At 39.5% G+C, this 26,602-nt stretch overlaps 1 protein-coding gene across 2 annotated transcripts in view; it reads left to right on the forward strand.

The window, feature by feature from the left end:
* mdc1 (mediator of DNA damage checkpoint 1) overlaps window positions 1–23,959 on the forward strand; it is a 36,867-nt gene extending 12,908 nt beyond the window's left edge. For both annotated transcript variants that reach the window (XM_062063863.1, XM_062063864.1), the window contains exons 6-12: window positions 1,564–1,626; window positions 3,006–10,921; window positions 11,829–11,954; window positions 14,783–14,965; window positions 15,034–15,159; window positions 19,972–20,082; window positions 22,595–23,959. In XM_062063863.1, coding sequence (XP_061919847.1) covers window positions 1,564–1,626; window positions 3,006–10,921; window positions 11,829–11,954; window positions 14,783–14,965; window positions 15,034–15,159; window positions 19,972–20,082; window positions 22,595–22,801 — 8,732 coding nt within the window. In that variant the 3' untranslated portion in view covers window positions 22,802–23,959. The remainder of the gene's footprint in view (window positions 1–1,563; window positions 1,627–3,005; window positions 10,922–11,828; window positions 11,955–14,782; window positions 14,966–15,033; window positions 15,160–19,971; window positions 20,083–22,594) is intronic.
* Window positions 23,960–26,602: the final 2,643 nt, after the last annotated feature.

Consider the following 26,602-nt stretch of genomic DNA (forward strand, 5'->3'; position numbering starts at 1 on the left):
GCTAACTTCACTGGTTTTGGGTTTTGTAGAAAAAAAATCATCATATGCCCCTTTAAAGGCAGTGCGTCTCAGTTAATTTCTGTTACGCCCCCAAGGAAGAATAAAATATTTCGCACTCTGCCGCGACGATAAATAATATAATTTTATAATTGGCATTGTTACATTAGAGAAAAAGAAAAAAATAAATATAAATCAACTTGCAACTAGGAGTAACTTTATTAACATTGTTTTTAGTCTTTAACAGAACAAATTTAAAGTACATCAATTTGCGTGAAATTTAAAAAAAAATCGTAATTTTAAATTGAACATTTTGACTGACTTAAAACATTTGATACTGCAAAATAAAATTAAATACATTCAATAAATAATAAACAAAACAACAAAATATAAAAGACTTTAACCTACAAAACTAAAATGAATAAAGACCATTTGTGCTGATTTTTTTAAATCAAAATGAGGAAGTCAGGATTAATAGTCCTACAATGAGCATGTTTTGTAGGGCACAGCTTTTGAAGCGGGTTTTGAAGTATGATACTAATAAAGCATGATTCCCATGGTCACACGTGCCCATCTGTCATTGCACTGCGTCTCCCCGCAGGGGCCCGCCCCATTATTTGAGAGGAACTATTTTAAGGACATGACGTAGTAAGTCAAATGATGCGGACACGTTTGTTACTGGATACTTTCTAAACAGCTTCTGTGTTGGAGATTTTGTATCTGTAAGTAATATGCAACTATTATTATTTTATACTTGTTTATGATGACAAATTTGTTTTAGACTGCAATATTGTTCAATTAGGGACACCTTTTACATATCTCTACTAGCTTGTGTGCTGTTGTGTACAGTAGCTGCTAGCGCCTAGTAGCCTCTAGTAGCTTACCTTATTTAGATTTTGTAAATAACTTCACTAAAATACAAGAAAAGACCAACCTTGTATGCTAATTGGAGGGTATGTAGATGTTAACTGGCTGTCCAGCTTAGTACAAGTAAACGCACTGCAGGACTGCTTGTATCGATCAGAACCTATATCGGAGAGTTTAAATGCAAACCAATATCATCCGATGTTTGTTTTTTTGCTGATATTAAACCAATATCTAGTATCAATTTCGGATCGGATCTTAGTTTTAGATGAAAAAAAAAAAAAAAGCTAAACATACTGGTAAATGACGAGAAATGGGTAATATCACTTTTACCTTTTTTACCTTTTTATTGAAGATTCTTGTTGGTGAAGATGGTGATGTACAGAGTGTGAGCCAGCTGAAAGCCACCTTTGTACTTTTCCACAAGATCTTTCTTGAAATCAATAGTGTTTCTCAACTTCTTTGACTCCAATGTGGCTTATATTGCAGTCGCACGGCACTCAATAAAAAAAAAGCATAGAGATTGATTCACCAACGTGTGAGAGTCTTTTTATGGGCACTTGAAACAGACTACTTTCTAAAAAAAAATATCTTGGTGAGGTTTAGTTAATTTTTTTGCTGAAAATTGGGGCACACAAAGACTATTATACCAATGTACATTCTTACTATTTTTATATTATTTGCACTTTTGTATGTTTTTAGAAAATGAAGTGGAGGAAATGGAGACCCAACCCTTCCTTACTCCTTCTCAGGGTCCATTTAAACGTAAGTTACTGTTGTCACCTTTTTATGGAAGCCTTGTTTCCACCAAGTGGTTTTATTCTTCATCTGTAAAAGGTCATAATATATTAGACATAAATGGTACCGCCCATACTTATTCAGTGGGTTGCTTGTCCCTTGGAAGCTATGGAAATGTCCGCCTGTTTTTGTGGTACAGTGGAATTAATTACAAGATAATTTAAGCATTGGTACTGTAATCGTGTTCCCTTCATACAAGTTACTGTGAGTGCTTTCAAACAGCGACACAACTTTCTGTAATCAGTTGGTTAGATGTCTGACAGCGTCTACTGCAGGGGTCTGCAACCTTTACTATCAGGAGACATTTTGCCGCTGCAAAACGTAACACAGCTTATAAACTTTTGAAAGTTTACATTTTTTTATTTTTTTACAGGAAAAGCAATCTGTCCATGTAAAGTTAAACTATTTTTCCTTTTTTCTTTTCTTTTTTGGCAAGTATTCATGGTTGGCTTACCCAAAGGTTTGCCCACTTGAGAAGCTGAACTGAATTTCCAGTCTCTTTTACTTGCCTTCCTTCCGCCTCAGGATTCTGCCTGTGCTCATAGAGGGCCTCACAGGCTGTCGGAAATTAAAGAACTCTTTAAAAAAATAAATAAATAAACCCAAAAAACAGAGGGATCCACAACAAGGAGGCAGACGAGTGTGGCTCCACAGCCGTGGGTTGCGGACCCCTGGTCTAGTGTGTCACTCAAAATACTAGTCCACTAACTGTTTTTAACACAACATGGTGGGAGAATGGAGTCTCAGGTGTTAAAACTTAATTCCTGTCTTGGCTTGCTGCCATTTCCTTTCACTCAGGTGCTGCCTCGCCTGTTACAACGCTCATAGTGCCTCAGAAACCTGAAAATCGTGGATTGACTTTATCCCGTTGTTTGGTGGCGTTTATACAGAGTTTCAACATTGGGGAATAAAACATTAAAATGCTGACTTTTGTACGTAGTGTAAAAGGGGCTATTGTACCTCAGAATTTACCAGGGCGACTTTGTCCCTTTTGTTTCATATTGGGACGTTTTGAGCATGAAAATGTCTGCGTTTATAGGCAGTGTATGCCTCCAAACCCAAGTCAACTTCCAAACCTTCGTTTCGTGTTAGTCCTGTTTACACCGAACGCGGTATGGCAAAAAGCCTTAAAAATACCAGCTTTTAAAGGCATTGTTTAAGGGGCTACTATTCAAAAAAGCTATCACCATCCCACTTAAACTTCTACATTGAAAACAAAAGCCTGACTATGGTTTACCTGGTTTGAAGCGTTTTGTATCAAACTGAAATGTACCACATGGTGGAAACATATCATTGTGTGTTCACTATCTGCATGTATCAATAGCAAACATTTTTCCGTTTTCTAGGTGCTGTAAGATCTACAGCGTTGTCTTCATACTCAGACGGTCTTGAGCATGAGGATGTTATCGTGGCTGAGACGCCGCCCTTTAGCCTTCAGACCCGAGTGCAGGTTCACTGTGACAACAGTGACACCAGTCCACCATCAGAACCTGTATCCTCCAGCGAGGAGACAGAAGAATTGCATAGAGAAGGGCCGTCTTTCCAGCTGGGTTTGTCGGACAGCAGCCACCTGCAAAGTCATGCCCATTCTCTGGCCATGGAAAACACAGAGGCTTTTGTCCCTGTGAGTGTGGAGGATACACAAGAGTATGTAACTCCATACCACCACAGGAATGATTTAAACATGGAGGCCACACAAGCTTATGCGGAGCCTGCCAGGAGTCCAGTGCGGCAGGTTGAGCTGGCTTTACAAGAAACTCAGGCGTATATTTCGGAGCCTTACAATGAGTCTAAAGATGACTCAAATGAAGAAACTCAACCTTTGGATGGGACTTCCTTTTCTGCTAACCTTGCTTTGGCTGAAACCCTACCTGCTTTAATGGCAGAACCATCTCCAAACAATTTAATATTGTTGCAAACACAAGGCCAGATATCGATAGAAGCAGACTTAAGCGAGGAACACGAAGAAGAGGCTGGAGAAACTTGTAATGAAACTGGAGCCATTCCTGAACACCAACCGTTGTGTACAATTGAGTTTAAGAACACAGTTCCAGTTTTACTGAAAAATAAAGCCATGCCTCAGCAGCTTGAAAAAGACACTCAACCCTTGATTAGAGGTGACTTTTCTGTAGCTAAGACCCAGTCCATGGGCATAGGTCAGACTCAGTCCACATCTACAAGTCTAACCAAGGAGAGTGATGGTGAGGACCCAATTCCTGGATTGGTACAGCTTCAAAATGAGACTCAATCCATTACGACTGTAGCGGTTGATAACCAGCCGATGGCTACAAGTGATGATGATGAAGGCGATAGCGAGGACTCAATTCCTTTGTTACATAATAAAAGAAAAGCAAGGCCACTTGAAGAGACCCAGCCTTTGACGAGTTGTGATTTCCCTGTAGCTGAGCCTCAGCCCATAGCTACATGTGACACTGAGGAAAGCGATGACGAGGAACTCATTCAGTCTTTACATAAAGGGAAAGTACGACTTCAAAAGGAGACACAACCTATTGCGACATCTAGTGATTTGGCTGTTGAAGTGCAGCCTATGACTGAAGCTGCGATCCAGCTTATGGCTACAATTGATCATAATAAAAGCAATGAGGACGAGTCAATCGCGGTATTGTGTAATAACAGAAAAGAAAAGCCACTGCAGCTTGAAAAAGAAACTCAACTCTTGATTGATGGCGACTTTCCTGGAACCGAGACCCAGCCAATAGCTCCAAGTCATAGTGATGAGAGTGATAACGAGAACCTTGTTCCAGTCTTAATACATCTTCAAAAAGAGACAAAACCCATTATGACATCTAATGATTTGGCTGGTGAAGTTTATTCTATGACTGTATCTGCAACAACGCCTATGGCATTCAGTGAAAACGAGGAAAGCGATGACGAAGACTCAATTCCAGTTTTACATATCAAAAGAAAAGCCAGACCGCTGCACCTAGAAGACGAGACTCAACCCTTGATTGCTTGCGACTTTTCTGTAGCCGGGACCCAGCCCATAGGTACATGTCATACTGATGAGAATGATAACGAGAACCTTGATCCAGTCTTAATACATCTTCAAAAAGAAACAAAACCCATTATAACATCAAACGATTTGGCTGGTGAAGTTTATTCTATGACTGTATCTGCAACAACGCCTATGGCATTCAGTGAAAATGAGGAAAGCGATGACGAAGACTCAATTCCAGTTTTACATATCAAAAGAAAAGCCAGACCGCTGGACATAGAAGACGAGACTCAACCCTTGATGGCTTGCGACTTTCCTGTAGCCGGGACCCAGCCCATAGGTACAAGTCATACTGATGAGAGTGATAACGAGAATATTATTCCAATCTTAGTACATCTTCAAAAAGATGCAAAACCCATTACAACATTAAGTGATTTGGCTGGTGAAGTTCATTCTATGACTGTGTCTGCAACACAGCCTATGGCATTCAGTGAAAATGAGGAAAGCGATGACGAAGACTCAATTCCAGTTTTACATATCAAAATAAAAGCCAGTCCGCTGCACATAGAAGAAGAGGCTCAACCCTTGATTGCTTGCGACTTTTCTGTAGCCGGGACCCAGCCCATAGGTACAAGTCCTACTGATGAGAGTGATAACGAGAACCATATTCCAGTCTTAGTACATCTTCAAAAAGATGCAAACCCCACTACAACTTCAAACAAGTCGGCTGTTGAAGTGCAGCCTATGACTGTAGCTGCAACACAGCCTATTGCTTTGAGTGAAAATGAGGAAAGTGATGACGAAGACTTAATTTCACTTTCACATAATGAAATAAAAAACAGACTGCTGCATATAAAAGAAAATACTCAACCCTTAATTAGTTGCGACTTTCCTATAGCCGAGACCCAGCCCATGGCTACATGTCAGACTGACGAAAGTGATGACGAGGACCCCATTCCTGCTTTAGATCAAAGAAAAGTACAACTTCAAAAAGAGACACAACCTAATACAACTTGTAAAAGTTTGTCTGTGGAAGTAGAACATATGACTATATCTGCAAACCAGTCGATGGCTACAAGTGATTCTGATGAAAGTGATGACGAGTCGATGGCAGTCTCGCTTAATAAAATAAAAGAAAAAATGCTTCAGCTGGAAGAAGAGACTAAACCCTTGATTGGTTGCGACTTTCCTCTTGCCCAGACCCAGCCCACAGCTGCAAGTCATACTGATGAGAGTGATAACGAGAATATTATTCCAATCTTAGTACATCTTCAAAAAGATACAAAACCCATTACAACATTAAACAATTTGGCTGTTGAAATGCAGCCTATGACTGAAGCTGCAACACAGCCTATGACTTTGAGTGAAAATGGGGAAAGTGATGACGAAAGCTCAATTCCAGTTTCACCTACTAAAACAAAAGCCAGACCGCTGAAGCTGGAAGAAGAGACACAACCCTTGATTGATTGCGACTTTCCTGTAGCCAAGACCCAGTTCATAGCTACGTGTCACACTGAGGAAAGTGATGGCGAGGACCCCATTCTTGCTATAAATACAAGGAAAGTACAACTTCAAAAAGACACACAAACCAGTACAACTTCTAAAAGCTTAGCTGTGGAAGCACAACATATGACTATATCTGCAACCCAGACTATGGCTACGAGTGATTCTGATGAAAGCGGTGGCGAGTCCATGGCAGTCTCGCTTAATAAAAGAAAAGCAAAGCCGCTTCAGCTTGAAGAAGAGACTAAACATTTGATTGGTTGCCACTTTCCTCTAGTCAAGTCACAGCCCATAGATGCAAGTCATACAGATGAGAGTGATAACGAGAATCTTATTCCAGTCTTAGTAGGCCTTCAAAAAGAAATGAAACCCATCACAACTTCTAACGATTTGGCTGTTGAAGTGCAGCCTATGACTGTAGCTGCAACACAGCCTATGGATTTGAGTGATAATGAGGGAAGTGTTGATGAAGACTTAATTCCAGTTTCACTTAGTAAAATATTAAACAGACCTCTGCATCTAGAAGAGGAGACACAACCCTTTATTGGCTGCGACTTTCCTGTAGCTGAGACCCAGCCAATAGCTACATGTCACACTGAGGAAAGTGTAGATGAGGACCCCATTCCTGCTTTAAATAAAGGAAAAGTACAACTTCAGAAAGAGACACAACCCAGTACAACTTCTAAAAGTTTGGCTGAAGAAGTACAACATATGACCATATCTACAATCCAGCCGATGCCTACAAGTGATTCTGAGGAAAGCAATGACAAGTCAATGGCAGTCTCGCTTAAAAAAAGAAAAGCAAAGCCGCTTCAGCTGGAAGAAGAGACTCAACCCTTGATTGGTTGCAACTTTCCTGTAGTCGAGACCTCTGCTGTAAGTCATACTGATGAGAGTGATAGCGAGAATCTTATTCCAGTCTTAGTACATCTTCAAAAAGAGATAAAACCCATCACAACTTCTAACGATTCGGCTGTTGAAGTGCAGCCTATGACTGGAGCTGCAACACAGCCTATGGCTTTAAGTGAACATGAGGAAAGTGATGACGAACACTCAATTCCAGTTTCACATGATAAAACAAAAGCCAGACCGCTGCACCTAGAAGAAGAGATACAACCCTTGATCGGTTGCGACTTTACTGTAGCCGAGACCCAGCCGATAGCTACATGTCACACTGACGAAAGTGGTGACGAGGACCCCATTCCTGCTTTAGACCAAAGAAAAGTAGAACTTCAAAAAGAGACACAACCTAATACAACTTGTAAAAGTTTGTCTGTGGAAGCACAACATATGACTGTATCTGTAAATCAGCCGATGGCTACAAGTGATTCTGATGAAAGCGATGACGAGTCGATGGCAGTCTTGCTTAATAAAATAAAAGAAAAAACGCTTCAGCTGGAAGAAGAGACTCAAACCTTGATTGGTTGCAACTTTCCTGTAGTCGAGACCTCGGCTGTAAGTCATACTGATGAAAGTGATAGCGAGAATCTTATTCCAGTCTTAGTACATCTTCAAAAAGAGATGAAACCCATCACAACTTCTAACGATTTGGCTGTTGAAGTGCAGCCTATGACTGTAGCTGCAACACAGTCTATGGCTTTGAGTGATAATGACGAAAGTGTTGATGAAGACTTAATTCCAGTTTCACATGATAAAACAAAAGCCAGACCACTGCACCTAGAAGAAGAGATACAACCCTTGATCGGTTGCGACTTTCCTGTAGCCGAGACCCAGCCGATAGCTACATGTCACACTGACGAAAGTGATGACGACCCCATTCCTGCTTTAGATCAAAGAAAAGTACAACTTCAAAAAGAGACACAACCTAATACAACTTTTAAAAGTTTGTCTGTGGAAGTACAACATACGACTATATCTGCAACCCAGCCGATGGCTACAAGTGATTCTGATGAAAGCAATGACGAGTCGATGGCAGTCTCGCTTAATAAAAGAAAAGAAAAACAGCTTAATGTTGAAGAAAACACTAAACCCTTGATTGGTTGCAACTTTCCTGTAGTTGAGACCCAGCGCATAGCAAGTCATCCTGATGAGAGTGATAACAAGAATCTTATTCCAGTCTTTGTACATCTACAAAAAGAGACAAACCCTATCACAACTTCTAACGATTCGGCTGTTGAAGTGCAACCTATCACTGTAGCTGCAACACAACTTATGGCTTTGAGTGAAAATGAGGAAGGCGATCACAAAGACTCAATTCCAGTTTCACATAATAAAAGAAAAGCCAGACCACTGCACCTAGAAGAAGAGACACAACCCTTGATTGGTTCGGACTTCCTTGTGGCCGAGACCCAGCCCATAGCTACATGTCACACTGAGGAAAGTGATGACAAGGACCCCATTTCTGCTTTAAATAAAAGGAAGGTCCAACTTCAAAAAGAGACACAACCTAATACAACTTCTAAAAGTTTGGCTGTGGAAGAACAGCATATGATTATATTTGCAATCCAGCCAATGACTTCAAGTGATCCTGATGAAACTGATGATGAGGACTTGATTAAGTACTCACAAAATAAAAATAAAACAATGTCGCAGCAGCTAGAAGAAGAGACTCAACCCTTGATTGGTTGTGACTTTTCTGTAGCCAAGACCAAGCCCATAGCTGTGAGTCATACTGAGGAGAGTGACAGTGAGATTGTTATTCCAGTGTCAGTACATCTTCAAAAAGAGACAAAACCTATTTCAACTTCTAACGATTCGGCTGTAGAAGTGCAGTCTATGACTGTGGCTGTAGAACAGCCCATGGTTTTGAGTAAAGATGAGGAAAGCGATGATGAAGACTCAATTATAGTTCCACATAGGAAAAGAAAAGCCAGACCGCTGAAGCTTGAAGAGACCCAATCCTTGATTAGTTGTGACTTTCTTGTAGCTGAGACCCAGCCCACAGCTACAACCAAAGGGATTGACGACAATGACCCTATTCCTACCCTATCTAAAATAAAAGTCCAGCTTCTGAAAGAGACGCAACCCTTGAGTTTGAATGTAGCTACAACCCAGATTATGACTACAAGTGAAAATGAGGTTAGTCATGTTGACTGTATTAGAAAAGAACATTTGCTGCAGGAGACACAGTCTCTTAACAGCACTGTTGAACTGTCAGGCATTTTAAATCCAAAAGGTCAGCCAGAAGATGGAGATAAAGACCTAAGGAGTAGTGAAGACAAACCATCAACAGCTCCAAGAAAACCTCAAGAAGAGGAGCCTCAGACACTGGAGATGTCTGCTCTTGGGGATGTTTTATGTCCAGGTCAAGAGAAAGAAGAGTCTGAAGTCTCTTCTGCTATAACTCAGCCCATGGACACATGTGAAGATGAAGAGGCAGACAGCGAGATCTTTATCCCGGGTCAACGAAGAAATAAAGTCAAACCGCTGCAATTTGAAGATGAGACACAGTCCCTCATGGGTTCTCAAAGTCAATCAACCGAAAACAAACCAGGTCCATCGCTTCAAAAAGAAACCTTGAGTGAAGTTGGAACTAGCAGCAGCATTGTTGGACGCTCAAGAAGAACACAAGAATGTGAAGAGGAGGAAGAGACACAAAAAAGACAGACAAGAAGCAAAAAAGCTAGACAAAAGTCTGTGAAATCCAGCCATGGCAAGGCAAGTGAGAAAGAAGCCACGATGCAGCACACTAAGGACCAACAACAGAATAATAATGAAAATCAGAGCATTCGAGTAGAAAGATTGGAAAGCAAGAGTAACAAAGAAGAGAGACATGAAACTGAAAAAAAGGAGAAGGAAGCAAAGGAGAGACGACAAAAGGAAATTACAGACAGGGAAAAGGAAGAAGAACGGTTGCAAGCGACAAAAGAACAAGAAAGAAGCAAGAGGGAGAGGACAGACCTGGAGATGAAAGCCACAGAAAGACAGACACAGAATGAGGAAGAAAAACCCAAAGTACCACTGAGAGGCCGAAGAGCAACCAGAAGAACCATCGCCGCTGCAGCAGAGCTGGAACTTGAGGATTGCCCGGCCATGAGGACCAGATCACGTTCCAACTCCTCCAACTCTATCAACTCTGAGGTGTCCACTTTGAGCACACAGGAGAGTCAGGGGAGAGGTAGAAGGGTGAAGCGTTTCAATGGTCCTGCTAAGGCAACTACCAGTAGACGGCAGACAGTGGCTGCTGTGGCTTCTGGCATTAGAGAACCACCAGAGCAGGACATTGTTGGTGTTTCAAGGTCCAGTTCTTCCAATTCTCTTGCTTCTGAGATGTCCTGCAGCAGTCTCGGCTCTCGGAGTAGAGGAAGACGAGGCCGCAAGCGTAGAAGAGGGGGCAAAACGGAATCAGGACCTAGCTGGGTTCAGCCTGTCTTTAGTCCAAACCCTTCGCCTAGGCCTACAACAAGAAGCAGGAGTGGTTGGAAGGCAGCTGTAACACCCAGTGAAAATTATTGTGAGATGCCAGAGGTAAAACCGGCATCTGCCACTCTGAGGCGCAGGCGAGTCGGCGTCAACGAGCCTACGACTGCAGAGCAGTCAAATCAGGAGGACCAGTCTGCTGGTGAAGGCTCTCCTCTCCCTAAAAGAACATTCAGGCGCCAAAAAGTAAAAAGTGAAGCTGTTGAGGCTTCAGTAGATTCCCTGGGCAATGATCAAAAAGAGGCAAAAGAGGACAAAGGAAAAGGAAGGAAAAGAGAGCTTGAGGCAGGAGAAGCCAAAGACGACAGTCTAGCTCCAGTTCGAGCTAAGAGAAGAGGCACGGTTGCAAAACCAAATCCCTTAGACACGGCCAGCGAGGATGGAAGTGTGCCATCTGTCAGTTCTGCTGTTGAAGTTGCAGAGGTACCATCATCATGACTGATCCAATAAAAGAGCTGTATCAAAAATTATGACTTTATTTAAATACTTTTCAGTTTTGATTAACATTATTAAAGAGGTATTACCAGTAAGTAACATTAGCCTCTTTCATACATCAACTATGCAAAATTGCAGCATCAAGCCAGCATCTAGCCGGTCTATTCCCCCTGTGGGCTTTATAGAGAACCCAACAAAGATAGGACATTGCCTGCGGAAGGACAACTGCGTGCACTCCATACACAGGTACGGTGTTCACGCAGAACTGCGACACTAAAAAAAAATGTCGGCTTTATTAGGGGTGTGCAAATAGGCCACATTTTTTTAGTAGTTTATAAGTGCAGTGCATCATACTGAGCTCTGTATAACATTGTCTCAGGTACTGTAAAACAAAATAACCACACTATTTAAAAATGTGTCTTAGTATTACATTGTGTATGGAGAACTGGCTAAAGGTGCGGGTTAAAAAATATATTTTAACTTCGACCCACTATTTCCAGTAGATGAAGATATGGTTATACAATTCAATAAGAAAAGTTCTAAATGCAGCTATCCACAGGATTGGAGTGCAACGACATCAAAGGTTTTCACTGTTATTTTAATGAAGGCATAATTAATGATGCAGCTCTTTCTGTTTTGTAAGTGAACCTATCTTGGCTAGTCATCAAACATCAGACTATAAAGTACAACATTTTGAGGTAGAACGGTTTTGCAGCTGTGGTTTAAGCTAGTAGTGTGTTGGCCTCCCGTATGATTCAGCCTTTTTAACTAATGTGCTTTTCTTCCTTCCCCTCGCTATCCTAACCCACCACTAACAGCGCTGTTGATGCACTCATTAATTAAGTGCAACATTCATGTGTTGAAAGCTACATGTTGATCCTCCATCTTATTTCAGCCTCAGACTCCAATCGGGAGCAAAAGCCGGAAGAGAAAAGCTTTTGTGGGAGCGTCTCCTGGAATTTATGGCGCATCCTCCCCATCAACGAGTTGTCGACCACAATCAGTTGAACAGTTTTATAAGGTATGTGTACGATGCTGACGTCATTCTTCCTGCTCTACACTGGAGGCTAAAAATCCCACTTGCATAATATTTAAAGGAGGTCAAATGCAGACATTCTGCATAGCAACAATGTTTTGTGGTTTTAATTTGGAGTTGTGCAGAACTCGAATGCATCTTTTTGAGAACATTTTCTAATTAGTTTGCAATATTTTAACAAAATATCAGAAATTTCCTCGATATGCCACAGCGCAGTTTTACACTACTGTAAATTACAATAAAGTATTGTAAAGCGCAGTCGTCTACCAAAGATAGTTAATCCTAATTTATGATCAGCATGTTCATTCATTACTGAGGGAATGTTAAACACCGTATTTCTTCAAAATGTTGCAATTCCTGTAAAAGACCCCATGCTCAAATTAGTTGTCATCCAAGACAAAACTGTATTAGTAGACCCTTGTTCACACAGACAGTGTTTACTACTGCAGTGTTTTTCAACCACTAATTATAATCCGCAAATAATGTACCGTTGAGTGCCTGTGCTGTCTAGAGCGCGGCAGAGTAACCGTGTAATACTCTTCCATATCAGTAGGTGGCAGCCGGTAGCTAATTGCTTTGTGGAGGTCGGGAACATGGTTTGTCGTAATCACAATATGCAGACGACAGCGGGAGGCAGTGTGCAGGTAAAAAGGTATCTAATGCTTAAACCAAAAATAAACAAAAGGTGAGTGCCGCTAAGAAAAGGCATTGAGGCTTAGGGATGGCTATGCAAAACAAAACTAAAACTGAACTGGCTGCAAAGTAAACAAAAACACAATGCTGGACGACAGCAAAGACTTACAGCGTGCAGAGCAGCAGACGGCGTCCACAAAGTACATCCGTACATGACATGACAATCAACACCAAAATAGGAGCGCAAGACAAGAACTAAAACACTATACACAGGAAAACACCAAAAAACTCAAAATAAGTCACGGCGTCATGTGACAGGTTGTGACAGTACACCTACTGTGAGACGAGCTATAGTGATGCATGGTTGGTTATGGTTTGAATTTATATCCAACAATTGCGAAAACAATTTTTTACTGTCAATATCGGCTGCTGAGTTCTGCTAGTGATGTGCCTCTGGATTTTTTCAATAAAAAAAATGTGCCTTGGCTCAAAAAAGGCTGAAAAACACTACTACTGTTCCAATTTAGACTCTGTTGGTCATCATAACAGCGGCAACCACTGAGTCATTATAGCTCTTGCTAACCAAAACAGCAGCGCTTTAAGGCACTAGAACTGTAGCTAACCAAAACAGAAGCGACTACTGAGGCTATCATCACCTACTAAAGCACTAGAAGTGTTTCTAACCAAAATAGAAGCATCTACTAATGTACTAAAACTGTTGCTAACTAAAGCAGCAACTACTACTGAGGCATTATAACTGTTGCTAACTAAAATAGCAGCACCTGCTAATGTACTAGAATTGTTACTAACCAAAACACCAACAACTACTAAGGCATTATAATACTTACTAACCAAGACAGAAGCACATACTAAAGCACTGGAACTGCTGCTTAGCAAAACAGCAGCACCTATTAAGGCATAATTACTCTTGCTAACCAAAACAAGCAGCTCTTATTTGGGTACTTGAACTGTTCAATCAAGTGCCCCAATGAGTTTATTTCTCTAGCCCTTAATCACAAGTGTCTCAAAGCCACAACGACATCCTCGGCTCAGATCCCACATCAGGGCAAAAAAAAATTCAACCCAATGGGATACACTGGAGGGGACTGCAGAGTGCGGCGCCAAGAATCAAACCCTGTGGAACAACCGCACGTTACCTTAACATACTCCGAGGTCCCGTTTCCCATATCAGTAAGATAGCCTCGTCTTGGTTTAACTCCTAAGTCTGACATAACAATATGTGTTTTGATACCTTCTAATAAAATATTATGATCGACGGTATCGAAAGCAGCGCTAACATCAAGTAGCAGCAACATGGATGACGCATCAGTATCTATAGTTAGCAATAGATTATTAGTCATTTTTGCAACGGCTGTCTCTCTTACCATGAATTGATTACGTGGACCCCGACTTAAACAAGTTGAAAAACGTATTCGGGTGTTACCATCTAGTGGTCAATTGTACGGAATATGTACTGAACTGCAATCTACAAATAAAAGTATCAATCAATCAATCCGTAGAGTGATTTGCCCTGAAACCGGACTGAAAGGCTTCACAGAGATTGTTAGACGCTAAGTGTTCATTTAGCTGCTGTGCAACAATTTTTTCGAGGATTTTTGAGATAAAGGGAACTGTTACTTTGCTTACCAAAAGAGCAACACCCACTGATGCACCAGAACTGTTGCTAACTAAAACAGCATCACCTACAGTACTGAGGAAATACAACTGTTGCAAACCAAAACAGCAGCACCTACTAAGGAACTACAACTCTTGCTAAGCAAAACAGCAGAACCTACTAAGGTACTAGAACTCTTGCAAACCGAAACAGCAGAACCTACTTAGGCAGTAGAACTCTTGCAAATTAAAACAGCAGCACTTACTGAGGTATTAGAATAACTCTTGCTAATAAAATCAAACACACCTACTTAGACACTAGAACTGTTGCTAACCAAAACAGCAGCCCCTGAGGCACACAAGTATGTCAAAAGAACTAAAGTATACATGCTGTGAATTAGTTCCCTTTCAACTTTCAGCGCTTAGCATTCCAGGACTGACAGATAAGTCGTTCATTAATGTTGTGTGTGTCCATAATGTTTATGTTTCAGAGAAATCCCATGTTTTTGTTTGACAAACATGACATGTAACAAATGTTTAATGAACCCAGAGTGTCACCCTCTCAGGTGCTATTCACTGGGGTGGTGGATGCCGCCGGCGAGAAAGTGTTGGCCCGTTTAGGAGGCGCTCTTGCCAAAGGCACTGCAGACATGAACTGCCTGGTGACCGACAAGGTGCGCAGAACCGTCAAGTTCTTGTGCGCCGTGGCCAAAGGAGTCCCCATTGTCACCACACACTGGCTGGAGAAGGTGAGTCTTGTTTTCAAAGCGAAAGATGGCATTGTGTTAAAGTGAGACAGTCCTCTTTTATGTTTTAGAGCGGTAAAGCTGGGAGCCTTTTGCCTCCTGACGCCTTTATTGTGAAGGATCCAGAGCAGGAGAAGAAGTTCAGTTTCTGCCTAAAAGAGTCTCTAACGCTTTCAAGCAGCCAGCCTCTTCTGCAGGTCCTTCTACTCACTTCTTCCATTGATTTTACAAGAATGTAGCAGGATTTCACACAAAAAGTAATGCACTGTAACTAACACATTTTGTAGGCTATAGAGCGCACCAGTATTTAAGCCGCACCCACCAAAGTTTTGAAGAATTTTTTTTTTTTTTTACATATAATAGCAGCACCGGACTATATGCCGCAGATATATACTGGTACAAGCATTTTTGTAAATGTTTATTTACATACCTTAATTGTTTCCAAACAGTGCCTGTTACATGGCAGTAAAACAGCTGCTCAAACAAAACAAGTCATCGTCATGGACCCACTAGCTGCAGAAGCTCGCTTTCCTATCAGCTAAAAAGACTCAATAACTCTACGGTGTCGTTTTGGTGAATTTACAAAACTGAAACAAAAAGAATTCCATTGTAAGTTATTAATACTAACACAGACTCTTGTAAACATGTTAGCATATTCGCTCATACTAAAGATGCTTACTTGATTACATTATGATAGCACGTATAAATATGCATGAAAACACTCTTACAGATATCACACATGGGACGGTTTAGTAGGTATGAATTGTTTTAGTTATATTGTAAAACTTACAAACATTGCTTGGAGTTATGAATGAAGAATATTTTTGCGCTGCGCAAAAACGCTACGGATGAACACTTCCGGTTCAAGGCACGAAACAGGAAGTACATTTTCAACCCGCAGCATCTGCGGTGAGCGAACTCGTCCAAAAGATGGGGCCATGGCACAAACAGTAACACCCCTTTTCAGTGTGTCTCTCTCTGTAATATGAAAACTATTAAACTAATTGAGTACAAAACATTATGGCTGTTAGCGAAGGAAAATCCTTAAATTAGCTGGCACCTTTTATAACCCGGAGAGTTCAAAGCTTGGGAAAAAAGTAACAACTTCTAGTCCGAAAGATAGGGTATTACAAAACAAACTGACGACTATCACAAGACGACAATGTACTGTACAGATTTTTTGTGGTAAACTGTCCCTGTCTCCTCTACTAGGACTTGGTTTAAAAAGTTAAGATTAGAAAACAAACATATTTGTTCTTAAAGGCCTACTGAAACCCACTACTACCGACCACGCAGTCTGATAGTTTATATATCAATGATGAAATCTTAACATTGCAACACATGCCAATACGGCCGGGTTAACTTATAAAGTGCAATTTTAAATTTCCCGGGAAACTTCCGGTTGAAAACGTCGAGATATGGTGACGTTTGCGCGTGACGTCAATGGTTGAAGCGGAAGTATTGGGACACATTGTATCCCAATACAAACGGCTCTGTTTTCATCGCAAAATTCCACAGTACCGGTATTCTGGACATCTGTGTTCGTGAATCTTTTGCAATTTGTTTAATGAACAATGGAGACTGCAAAGAAGAAAGTTGTTGGTGGGATCGGTGTATTAGCGGCCGGCTGCAGCAACACAACCAGGAGGACTTTGACTTAGATAGCAGACGCGCTATCCGACGCTAGCCGCCGACCGCATCGATGATCGGGTGAAGTCCTTCGTTGCGCCGTCGATCGCTGGAACGCAGGTGAGCAAATGAGGGCTGGTGTAGGTGGATAGCTAATGTTTTTAGCATAGCTCTGACGAGGTCCCGTAGCTAAGTTAGCTTCAATGGCGTCGTTAGCAACAGCATTGCTAGGCTTCGACAGGCGGCACAGCATTAACCGTGTGGTTACAGGTCCAGTGTTTGGTTCAGTGTCTCCTGATAGTAGTATTGCTGATCTTCTTTCTATCCTTCCAGTCAGGGGCTTATTTCTTTTGTTTCTATCTGCATTTAAGCACGATGCTATCACGTTACCTCCGTAGCTAAAGTGCTTCACCGATGTATTGTCGTGGAGATAAAAGTCACTGTGAATGTCCATTTCGCGTTCTCGACTCTCATTTTCAAGAGGATATAGTATACGAGGTGGTTTAAAATACAAATCCGTGATCCACAATAGAAAAAGGAGAAAGGTACAAGGGCTCATTGGATTCCACACTAAGTTACGGTCAGAGCGAAAAAAGATACGTCCTGCACTGCACTCTCGTCCTTCACTCTCACGTTCCTCATCCACGAATCTTTCATCCTCGCTCAAATTAATGGGGTAATCGTCACTTTCTCAGTCCGAATCGCTCTCGCTGCTGGTGTAAACAATGGGGAAATGTGAGGAGCCCTTCAACCTGTGACGTCACGCTACTTCCGGTACAGGCAAGGCTTTTTTTTATCAGCGACCAAAAGTTGCGAACTTTATCGTCGATGTTCTCTACTAAATCCTTTCAGCAAAAATATGGCAATATTGCGAAATGATCAAGTATGACACATAGAATGGATCTGCTATCCCCGTTTAAATAAGAAAATTTCATTTCAGTAGGCCTTTAATATCGTAAGTTCTATAAAAATAAAGTAATAATAATAAGTAGTGGCTTTTAGGTAATTGCATATTATACATCATGATTTTCAAATTAATAGGATTATATGCAAAAAGTGATGCACTCTCATAATCTAATGAGACATTTCATAATCAGAATCAGTGTTATTAGCCAGGTATGTTTAACACACAAAATGTAAACGAGTAGACTGTGCTCTATTTGTACAATGTAAACAATAAATGTCAACAATTAACTAGAATATAAACACGTAATTAAATAACGAATATGTGCAAGGCGAATAAGATGTGTTAGAGTTATTTAAAAATATTTGCTTAAAAAATAATCTATTCACTTTTCATAATCTATATTTATACTGTATGTGTATTTTGTATATTAAGCAAAGATTAGAAAGCAGGTATTTTTTTAAATTCATTTTGAATTGGGCTAAGTGTAAGCGTTAGGGTAATTTCAGTTAAAAAATGTGTAATAGTGAAAATAGATATGCAAAATACATTCAAAATGTGGGAAAATGTTCCTTTTTTGGGAAGTGGTGTAGATGTTGGTGGTCTGAACATAAACACATATTTAAAGACCAATCTTTGTGATTTTGTTCATCATTAACATTTCAGCATTTTCTCATTAAATACATTTTTTATGTTTTTCTAGGAGCCATATAAAGAAAAGTTTGTTTTTAAAAAATTGTTTCATGTGGCTTAAGACAAAGTTGCTTCCCTGCCACTGCGAGCTATAAAAGTGCTTAATTTGCTTTGCAGTTGTGCTTGCTTTGTAAATGTTAAATGGGAACTGCACTTTTTTTGGAATTTTGCCTATCGCTCACAATCATTATGAGAGACAAGAACACATGTCTATTTTTTTTTTTTAGGATTCTAAACAAACTGTTTATCGAGTGAGTCACTATAGTGGTTAGAGTGTCCGCCCTGAGATCGGTAGGTTGGAGTTCAAATCCCAGCCGAGTCATACCAAAGACTATAAAAATGGGACCCATTACCTCCCTGCTTGGCACTCAGCATCAAGGGTTGGAATTGGGGGTTAAATCACCAAAATGATTCCCGGGCGCGGCGCCGCTGCTGCCCACTGCTCCCCAAGGGGATGGGTCAAATGCAGAGGACAAATTTCACCACACCTAGTGTGTGTGTGACAATCATTGGTACTTTAACTTTAACTTTAACTTTAATATTGGTCATGATCCATGCAACATGTTATGCTTGTTATTACAACTACATACACTGTTGAGCCAGCTGTGTACAAACAACACATGTAATGTGGGCTAATACTTTAAAGATACTGTAATATGATCATGTTTTTCAGTCAGTACAGATTGGTGTCCTGTCGCATTGTGTTGTGCATTACAAACTCAAAAGCGATTGAGCTGTTGAAGCAAAAGCTTATATCTATTGTACCATTACAACACTGGAGTGATAGTTGCTGGAAATGGGCCTCTATACACCTATGTAGATATTGCACTATAAACCAGACATTTGCAGCTAGAAGTCATTTACCACATTAGCAATGTATAGAGTGTATTTCTTTAAAGTTAAGACTACCGGTAGTTTAAAGTTATCTTCATTGAAAAGTACAGTGCTTTTCCTTCAAAAATAAGGACATTTCAATGTGACCCCAAACTTTTGAACGGTAGTGTATATATATATAATATATAAGAAATACTTGAATTTCAGTGAATTCTAGCTATAAATATACTCCTCCCCCTTAGCCCCGCCGCTCTACCCCCCCCCCCCCCCCCCAAAATCTCCCGAATTTGGAGGTCTCAAGGTTGGCATGTATGATTTAGAGGCAGAATGAATTGCTCCTATTAGCATAAATTAGAATACAAAAAACTTTTTTCTTCTTTCTCTCATTAGGATTTTGAACGATAAGCAAAAAAAAAAAAAAGTGCAGTTCCCCCTTTAAAATCGCTGACTTAATTAACTGTGGCAGCCAAAATCGTTACTGTGATTAAAATTTGATTAATGGTGCAGCTCTACTAGATGTTTAGTAGGATTTTGTACAGTAAGAAAATACATTGTAGAAAACATGCATTTTAGGGTTTTTCATCAGAACATTTTTGCCATGTTTGTGGATTGTGTTATTGCAGGACTGCATTTTTTAAAGGTGTAGAAAAATATTTTGAACGCAATATTTTTGTATGCTTTCCAAGTGAATATTTGTAAGAATACCTTTTCGCTTAATGTGCGCACAATCACATTTGCATGCATTTGTCCTTTCAATCATGTATCCAGTCTAAGCCGATATGTAAACACAAGATGTGAACAGTCATTGCTCCTCCCTGGCCGTGTACTCCGTCACCTAAAAGCATTGTTCAATATACTGGCTAAAAAAAGCACATATTGATATTTTGTGCAGACATAAAATAATAAAAAATATATTTTTATACCACATCTGTTGCCTTCTGTCCTCCAGGGATATGAGATCCACATCACTAAGTCGGTGAAGCCAGAGCCAATCCACATGAAAGACATCATTGCCTGCAGCGGAGCCACTTTTCTTTCCAAGATGCCTTCTTCCCACAAGGTAATACATAAATATGAATGTCAAAAATGAGCGTTCCTCTGGAGAATTTATTCGGTGTATATCTGCACGTTTTACTTTTTCCATTCGCCTTTTCTTTAGTTTATTTTTGCAAGTACTCCACTTATCAAAGCGAAGATAGGTTGTTATGACATGTTTGCGTTCTACAGTATTCAACCTTTTTTTTAACCTTTAGACTGTAAAAAACAATGCAACCTACCTTTGAAATATTTCAAGGAAAACTTATATCTTCATAATAAACAGTGGTTAAATTATGTTTACACTTGTATGACATTTAGGAATGCAAAAATGAGACTATAAACTGGAGCTAACTATTTGACACATTATCATACATACATACATACATATGTATATGTACTTTTTTGTATATAAATGTATATGTACTTTTTTGTATATAAATGTATTTGAGTATATATATGTATATGTATGTATATATGTATATGTGTGTATATATATATGTATTTGTATATATATATGCGTGTGTGTATATGTATGTATATTTGTGTATATATATATATATATATATGTATTTGTATATATATATATGCGTGTGTGTATATATGTATGCGTGTGTGTATATATGTATGTATATGTGTGTATATATATACATATGCGTGTGTGTATATATGTATGTATGTATATTTATGTATGTATATGTATGTATGTCTGTGTATACAGTATATATATATATATATTAGGGGTGTGGGAAAAAATCGATTCGAATTCAAATCGCGATTCTCGCGTTGTGCGATTCAGAATCCATTCTCATTTTTAAAAAATCTATTTATTTTTATTTTTTATTATTTAAAAAATAGATATATTTTTAAAAAAATTGTTTTTTTAAATTAATCAATCCAACAAAACAATACAAAGCAATACAATAACAATGCAATCCAATTCCAAAACCAAACCCGACCCAGCAACACTCAGAATAGCAATAAGCAGAGCAATTGAGAGGAGACACAAACACGACACAGAACAAACCAAAAGTAGTGAAACAAAAATTAATGTTATCAACAACTGTATCAATATTAGTTACAATTTCAACATAGCAGTGATTAAAAATCCCTCATTGACATTATCATTAGACATTTATATATAAAAAAAAAAAAGAACAATAGTGTCATAGTGGCTTACACTTGCATCGCATCTCATAAGCTTGACAACACACTGTGTCCAATATTTTCACAAAGATAAAATAAGTCATATTTTTGGTTCATTTAATAGTTCAAACAAATTTACATCATTGCAATCAGTTGATAAAACATTGTCCTTTATGTGCTCGGGATCTTTCTTTGCATGTTCTCCCCGTGACTGCATGGGTTCCCTCCGGGTACTCCTGGTTCCTCCCACTTCCAAAGACATGCACCTGGGGATAGGTTGATTGGCAACGCTAAAAATTGGCCCTATTGCGTGAATGTGAGTGTGAATGTTGTCTGTCTATCTGTGTTGGCCCTGCGATGAGGTGGCGACTTGTCCAGGGCGTACCCCGCCTTCCGCTCGATTGTAGCTGAGATAGGCTCCAGCCCCCCCGCGACCCCGAAGGGAATAAGCGGTAGAAAATGGATATATATATATATATATATATATATATATATATATATATATATATATATATATATATATATATATATATATATATATATATATATATATATATATATATATATATATATATACATTTGTATACAAATATGTATGCAAAGTTTAACTTTAACTTAATATATACATGAAAATTATTGGTTTTTAGCTTTTTATTTATCCAGCTTCCATACTCGTTTTTTACCATTTACAAGAAATACACGGAGGGCAAACTTTGTAGCTTGCAAGCTCGTGAAGTAGTCTTCTAAGACCCTTATTTGTTAGCGCAGGCAGTATGGAGCAGCACTTTTATTGTGAAGACAGGAACTGCGCGGTTGGTCTTTCCAGTTTTGACAGCAGGTACGACGAGAGAGTCTGTTGAAATTAAAAGTGTTTCTCGTGTTGCTGCCATTCGCAGCAGCCAGCGGTCACCTCACAAGACCCTTGGGTGCTGTGTATGTCAATCGAGTGACGAAAGTGACGTCATAGTGCAGATTGGTGATTGCTCATTTTCAGGTCTATTTTTTTTTTAAGTTGCCTGGCTGGCGATCGACCAACACAACCGCCGTGATCGACCGGTAGCTCGCGATCGACCTAATGGTCACCCATGATCTAAATTAAGCAAAAAAAGTTTTGGGAAAAAACAAATAAATACTCTTAAATTTTGCTTCCCTTGCTTTAAGACAATTTTACTATTATATTTCTGCCTTTTTCTACAAAACCCAAAACCAGTGAAGTTGGCACGTTGTGTAATTCGTAAATAAAAAGAGAATACAATGATTTGCAAATGTTTTGGGGTTTGTACTTAAAACATTGCTTGTAGAGTTATTACAGGGTTTATATTTGATTGTGTTCACCTTTTGGAGGTTTCGCTGTACAGTATTACTGTTCCTATTTTTGTGTCCCTCCTCAGCCTCAGACTATAGTGATCTCCTGCGAGGAGGACTGGCCGCTGTGTCGCGCTGCCGTCTCGGCGTCGCTCCCAGTGGTCTCTGCGGAGTTCATCCTCTCTGGAATCCTGCAGCACAAATTGGACTTTGACACTCACAAACTGTCCGGCCCGTCTGATAACCTGCAGCCCGCTCCGAGCCGGAGAAGGCGGGGCAGTAAGAAGTCGTAGCATGAAGTAACTGACAGCATCCCTTTCACAACTGTACCCGGCCATCGCCTCCGTCCTGTTGCCATGTACTTACAGCAAGTACTTTTTAGACAAGCGTTATTTATACCGTAGCGGATGGGACTAACGACCCATTCATTATCCCTGTCCTCCCGCTCCGCTCCACCTCAAACGAGCAGAGCAGGAATTAACGTTACTTAACGTCCACTTCTCGCTGTAATCACACACGTTGAAGCGCGGGTGTGTAATTCGTGTTTGCCACACAACAACGGATAGATTTGGGCATGCTTTTCCAAATAGAAAGTCATTTCTTTCCACGCTTAGATGATAACGAACCTAGCAGAGTGTCCTCCGTCTCCATTAACCACCAACAAGCTCCATTAAGGCCCCATGCAATCCTATTAGCCGCGTACGGAAGGAGCGCAGCCGAGGCTGACGCTGCCTCTTCATCAATATCTTATGCTGTTTGTCCTTGCCGTGCAATCATCCACAGCCTTTTTAACTGCGTAATATCACTCACTCGTGTGCGGATGTGGCAACAACTTATACATGTATCATTCCCACAACCGCCTTTTAAAGAAAGAAGTGTGAACGTTCCAATCATGCATCTATATATGTTCACCACAAATTAAATCATTAAATGTTTTCTATTTTCTTCCAACTGTATGTTGTGGAATCTATGGGGGAATGAACACATTTAAGGAAGATAAAAGAGGATTTACCGCTCATTTCATTAGCTACACCGAATTAATCAAAACAGAAATAAGATGTACTTATTTTGTTAAAATGTAATCCATTTTTACTGTTTACCCTTCAAGAACATGTTTATGTATTTGCTCTGCCGTTAAGCTCATGTATTGGAGTTTTGTAGGTGACATTTTGGTTATTACTGTACTTGCATATTCGTAGTTATTGTAATAATTACAACTTACATGGGTTTGTGATACTGTTTTAAAAGTTATAAAGCTGTTACTATGTTTGATTGCAAGTACTAATGTACATACAATTGAACTTGTTGTTTTTTTTCTTCTTCCAAAAAATAAACGTTTCCTATACTATTGAACAATACATTTTATTTACCCTTTTAGTCTATATCCATCGTAAAACTCATTTTTTTCAATGCCAATATTGCGTATAATTTTTTAAAAGTTTTTGCCATTTTCTAATCTGTGAATGTATTTTAATTATTTTTGAATAGTGTGTATATTTTCATTTTAACATACAATATATTATTATGTGTATGCAAGTATAAGTACTATTGCATATTAAAATATATTTTTATTTTAATATACAATATAGTACAATCTAGTATTAATGTATATTTAAAACATGTGCAAAACCCAAAACCAGTGAAGTTGGTATGTTGTGTAAATCGTAAATAAAAACAGAATACAATTATTTGCAAATCCTTTTCAACCTATATTCAATTGAATAGACTGCAAAGACAAGATACTTAACGTTTGAAGTGAGAAACTTTATTTTTTGCAAATATGAGATCATTTGGAATTTGATGCCTGCAACATGTTTCAAAAAAGCTGGCACAAGTGGCAAAAAAAGACTGCGAAAGTTGAGGAATGCTCATCAAACACTTATTTGGAACATCCCGCAGGTGAATAGGCTAATTGGGAACAGGTGGGTGCCATGATTGGATATAAAAGCAGCTTCCATGAAATGCTCCGTCATGCACAAACAAGGATGGGGCGAGGGTCACCATTTTTGTATTTTAATTATTTTTGAATAGTGTGTATATTCTCGTTTTAACATACAATATAGTATTGTTATATGTAAGTACTATTGCATATTAAAATATTTATGATTTTTTACTTTTTTGCAATTTTCTTAAATGGCAAATTTGTATAGTTTAAAAAAAAACATTTTAATTTTTAACATACAATATAGTATATTTATATGCAGGTACTATTGCATATTAAAATGTTTTTTTAAAAACCTTTTTACTATGTTTTCTTAGATGGCGGATTTATTTGTAAAGGTCGTTTTAAATATATTTTTATTTTTATATATAATATAGCAGGCCTGGGCAAATTAAGGCCCTGGGGCTGTATGCGGCCCGTTAAGATTTTCAGTCTGGCCCGCCGGACATTCCCAAATAATTTTTTTAGATCTTTAAGATGGAAAGTGTAGCTGCAATTATGATGTGCAGTGAGTCTTGAACTATACAAAGTATTTCAATGGTTGGAATCTGCGCTTTTGCATTATATACTAGTTACTATGGTAATCTAATTAGTTACTATGGTAATCTAATTAGTTACTATAGTAATCTAAGTCACAGCAGCTCAGACGAGGCACCAAGCGGTGTGGGTGGGGAGTGTTTCCACAGAGTGTTTCCAGGTTGGCCAGCCTGAAATGCGGGTGTCAGGGACAGACGCGGTGGGAGATTTTTACAACAAAGTTCTAAAGCTTAGTGATATATCAGATTGTAGGTGGGTTTATGTTTTAAAGATTAAAGATACCAATGATTGTCACACACACACTAGATGTGGTGAAATTTGTCCTCTGCATTTGACCCATCCCCTTGGGGAGCAGTGGGCAGCAGCGGCGCCGCGCCCGGGAATCATTTTGGTGACTTAACCCCCAACTCCAACCCGTGTTGCTGAGTGCCAAGCAGGGAGGTTATGGGTCCCATTTTTATAGTCTTTGGTATGACTCGGCTGGGATTTGAACTCCAACCTACCGATCTCAGGGCGGACACTCTAACCCTTCACATTCGTATTTCATAGTGTTGCACTTTTGTTGCGTTTCGCTCGATTGTAAAATATGTCGATCGAGAGGGGGTGTGACGTTCATATGTTGTCAATATTCAGTGTTTTATGGTTCATAGTTAATATTGTAAATCCCACATTCTTTATTTTCATGTACATTCTGGGGAGTCTCAGTAAAAAAATTTTTAAATTCATTCTGTTTTTAAGGCGGTCTGTCATAACGTTTTTAGCATTCATTAAGACATTATTGTGAGGTTTTGTATTAGTGTTCCCAAAAATAGATATACCGGCCCCCAGACACATTTTTTTCTCTAAATTTGGCCCCCGAGTCAAAATAATTGCCCAGGCCTGCAATATAGTATTATCTAGTACTAATGTGAGCAAATATGCTGGGTCAAAAGTATACATACAGCAATGTAAATAGTTGGTTACATGTCCCTTGGCAAGTTTCACTGCAATAAGGCGCTTTTGGTAGCCATCCACAAGCTTCTCCTTGAATTTTTGACCACTCTTGACAAAATTGGTGCAGCTCAGCTAAATGTGTTGGTTTTCTGACATGGACTTGTTTCTTCAGCATTGTCCACACGTTTAAGTCAGGACTTTGGGAAGGCCATTCTAAAACCTTAATTCTAGCCTGATTTAGCCATTCCTTTACCACTTTTGACACGTGTTTGGGGTCATTGTCCTGTTGGAACACTCAACTGCGCCCAAGACCCAACCTCCGGGCTGAAGAATTTGGAGGTACCGTAATTTCCGGACTATAAGCCGCACCTGACTATAAGCCGCACCAGCTAAATTTAGGGGAAAATACAGATTGCTCCATATATAAGCCGCACCCGACTATAAGCTGCAGGGTTTTAATGTGTAATTACCGTAGTATATAGGGGTTCCTGCTACCACGGAGGGGATTGTCGGGACAGAGATGACTGTTTGGGAACGCAAAGCGTCCCATTTATTGACAATAAATCTTTCAATCATTCAATCAAACTTTCACATCTTTGACATGGCGAACAGCATTCATGCAGAGTACAAATAATACAACGGTGCAAAGTAATACAAAGTGCTCGCCTGTACGTTATCAAAA

This window comes from Entelurus aequoreus, linkage group LG11 (assembly GCF_033978785.1).
Source record: "Entelurus aequoreus isolate RoL-2023_Sb linkage group LG11, RoL_Eaeq_v1.1, whole genome shotgun sequence".
Lineage (NCBI taxonomy): Eukaryota > Metazoa > Chordata > Actinopteri > Syngnathiformes > Syngnathidae > Entelurus > Entelurus aequoreus.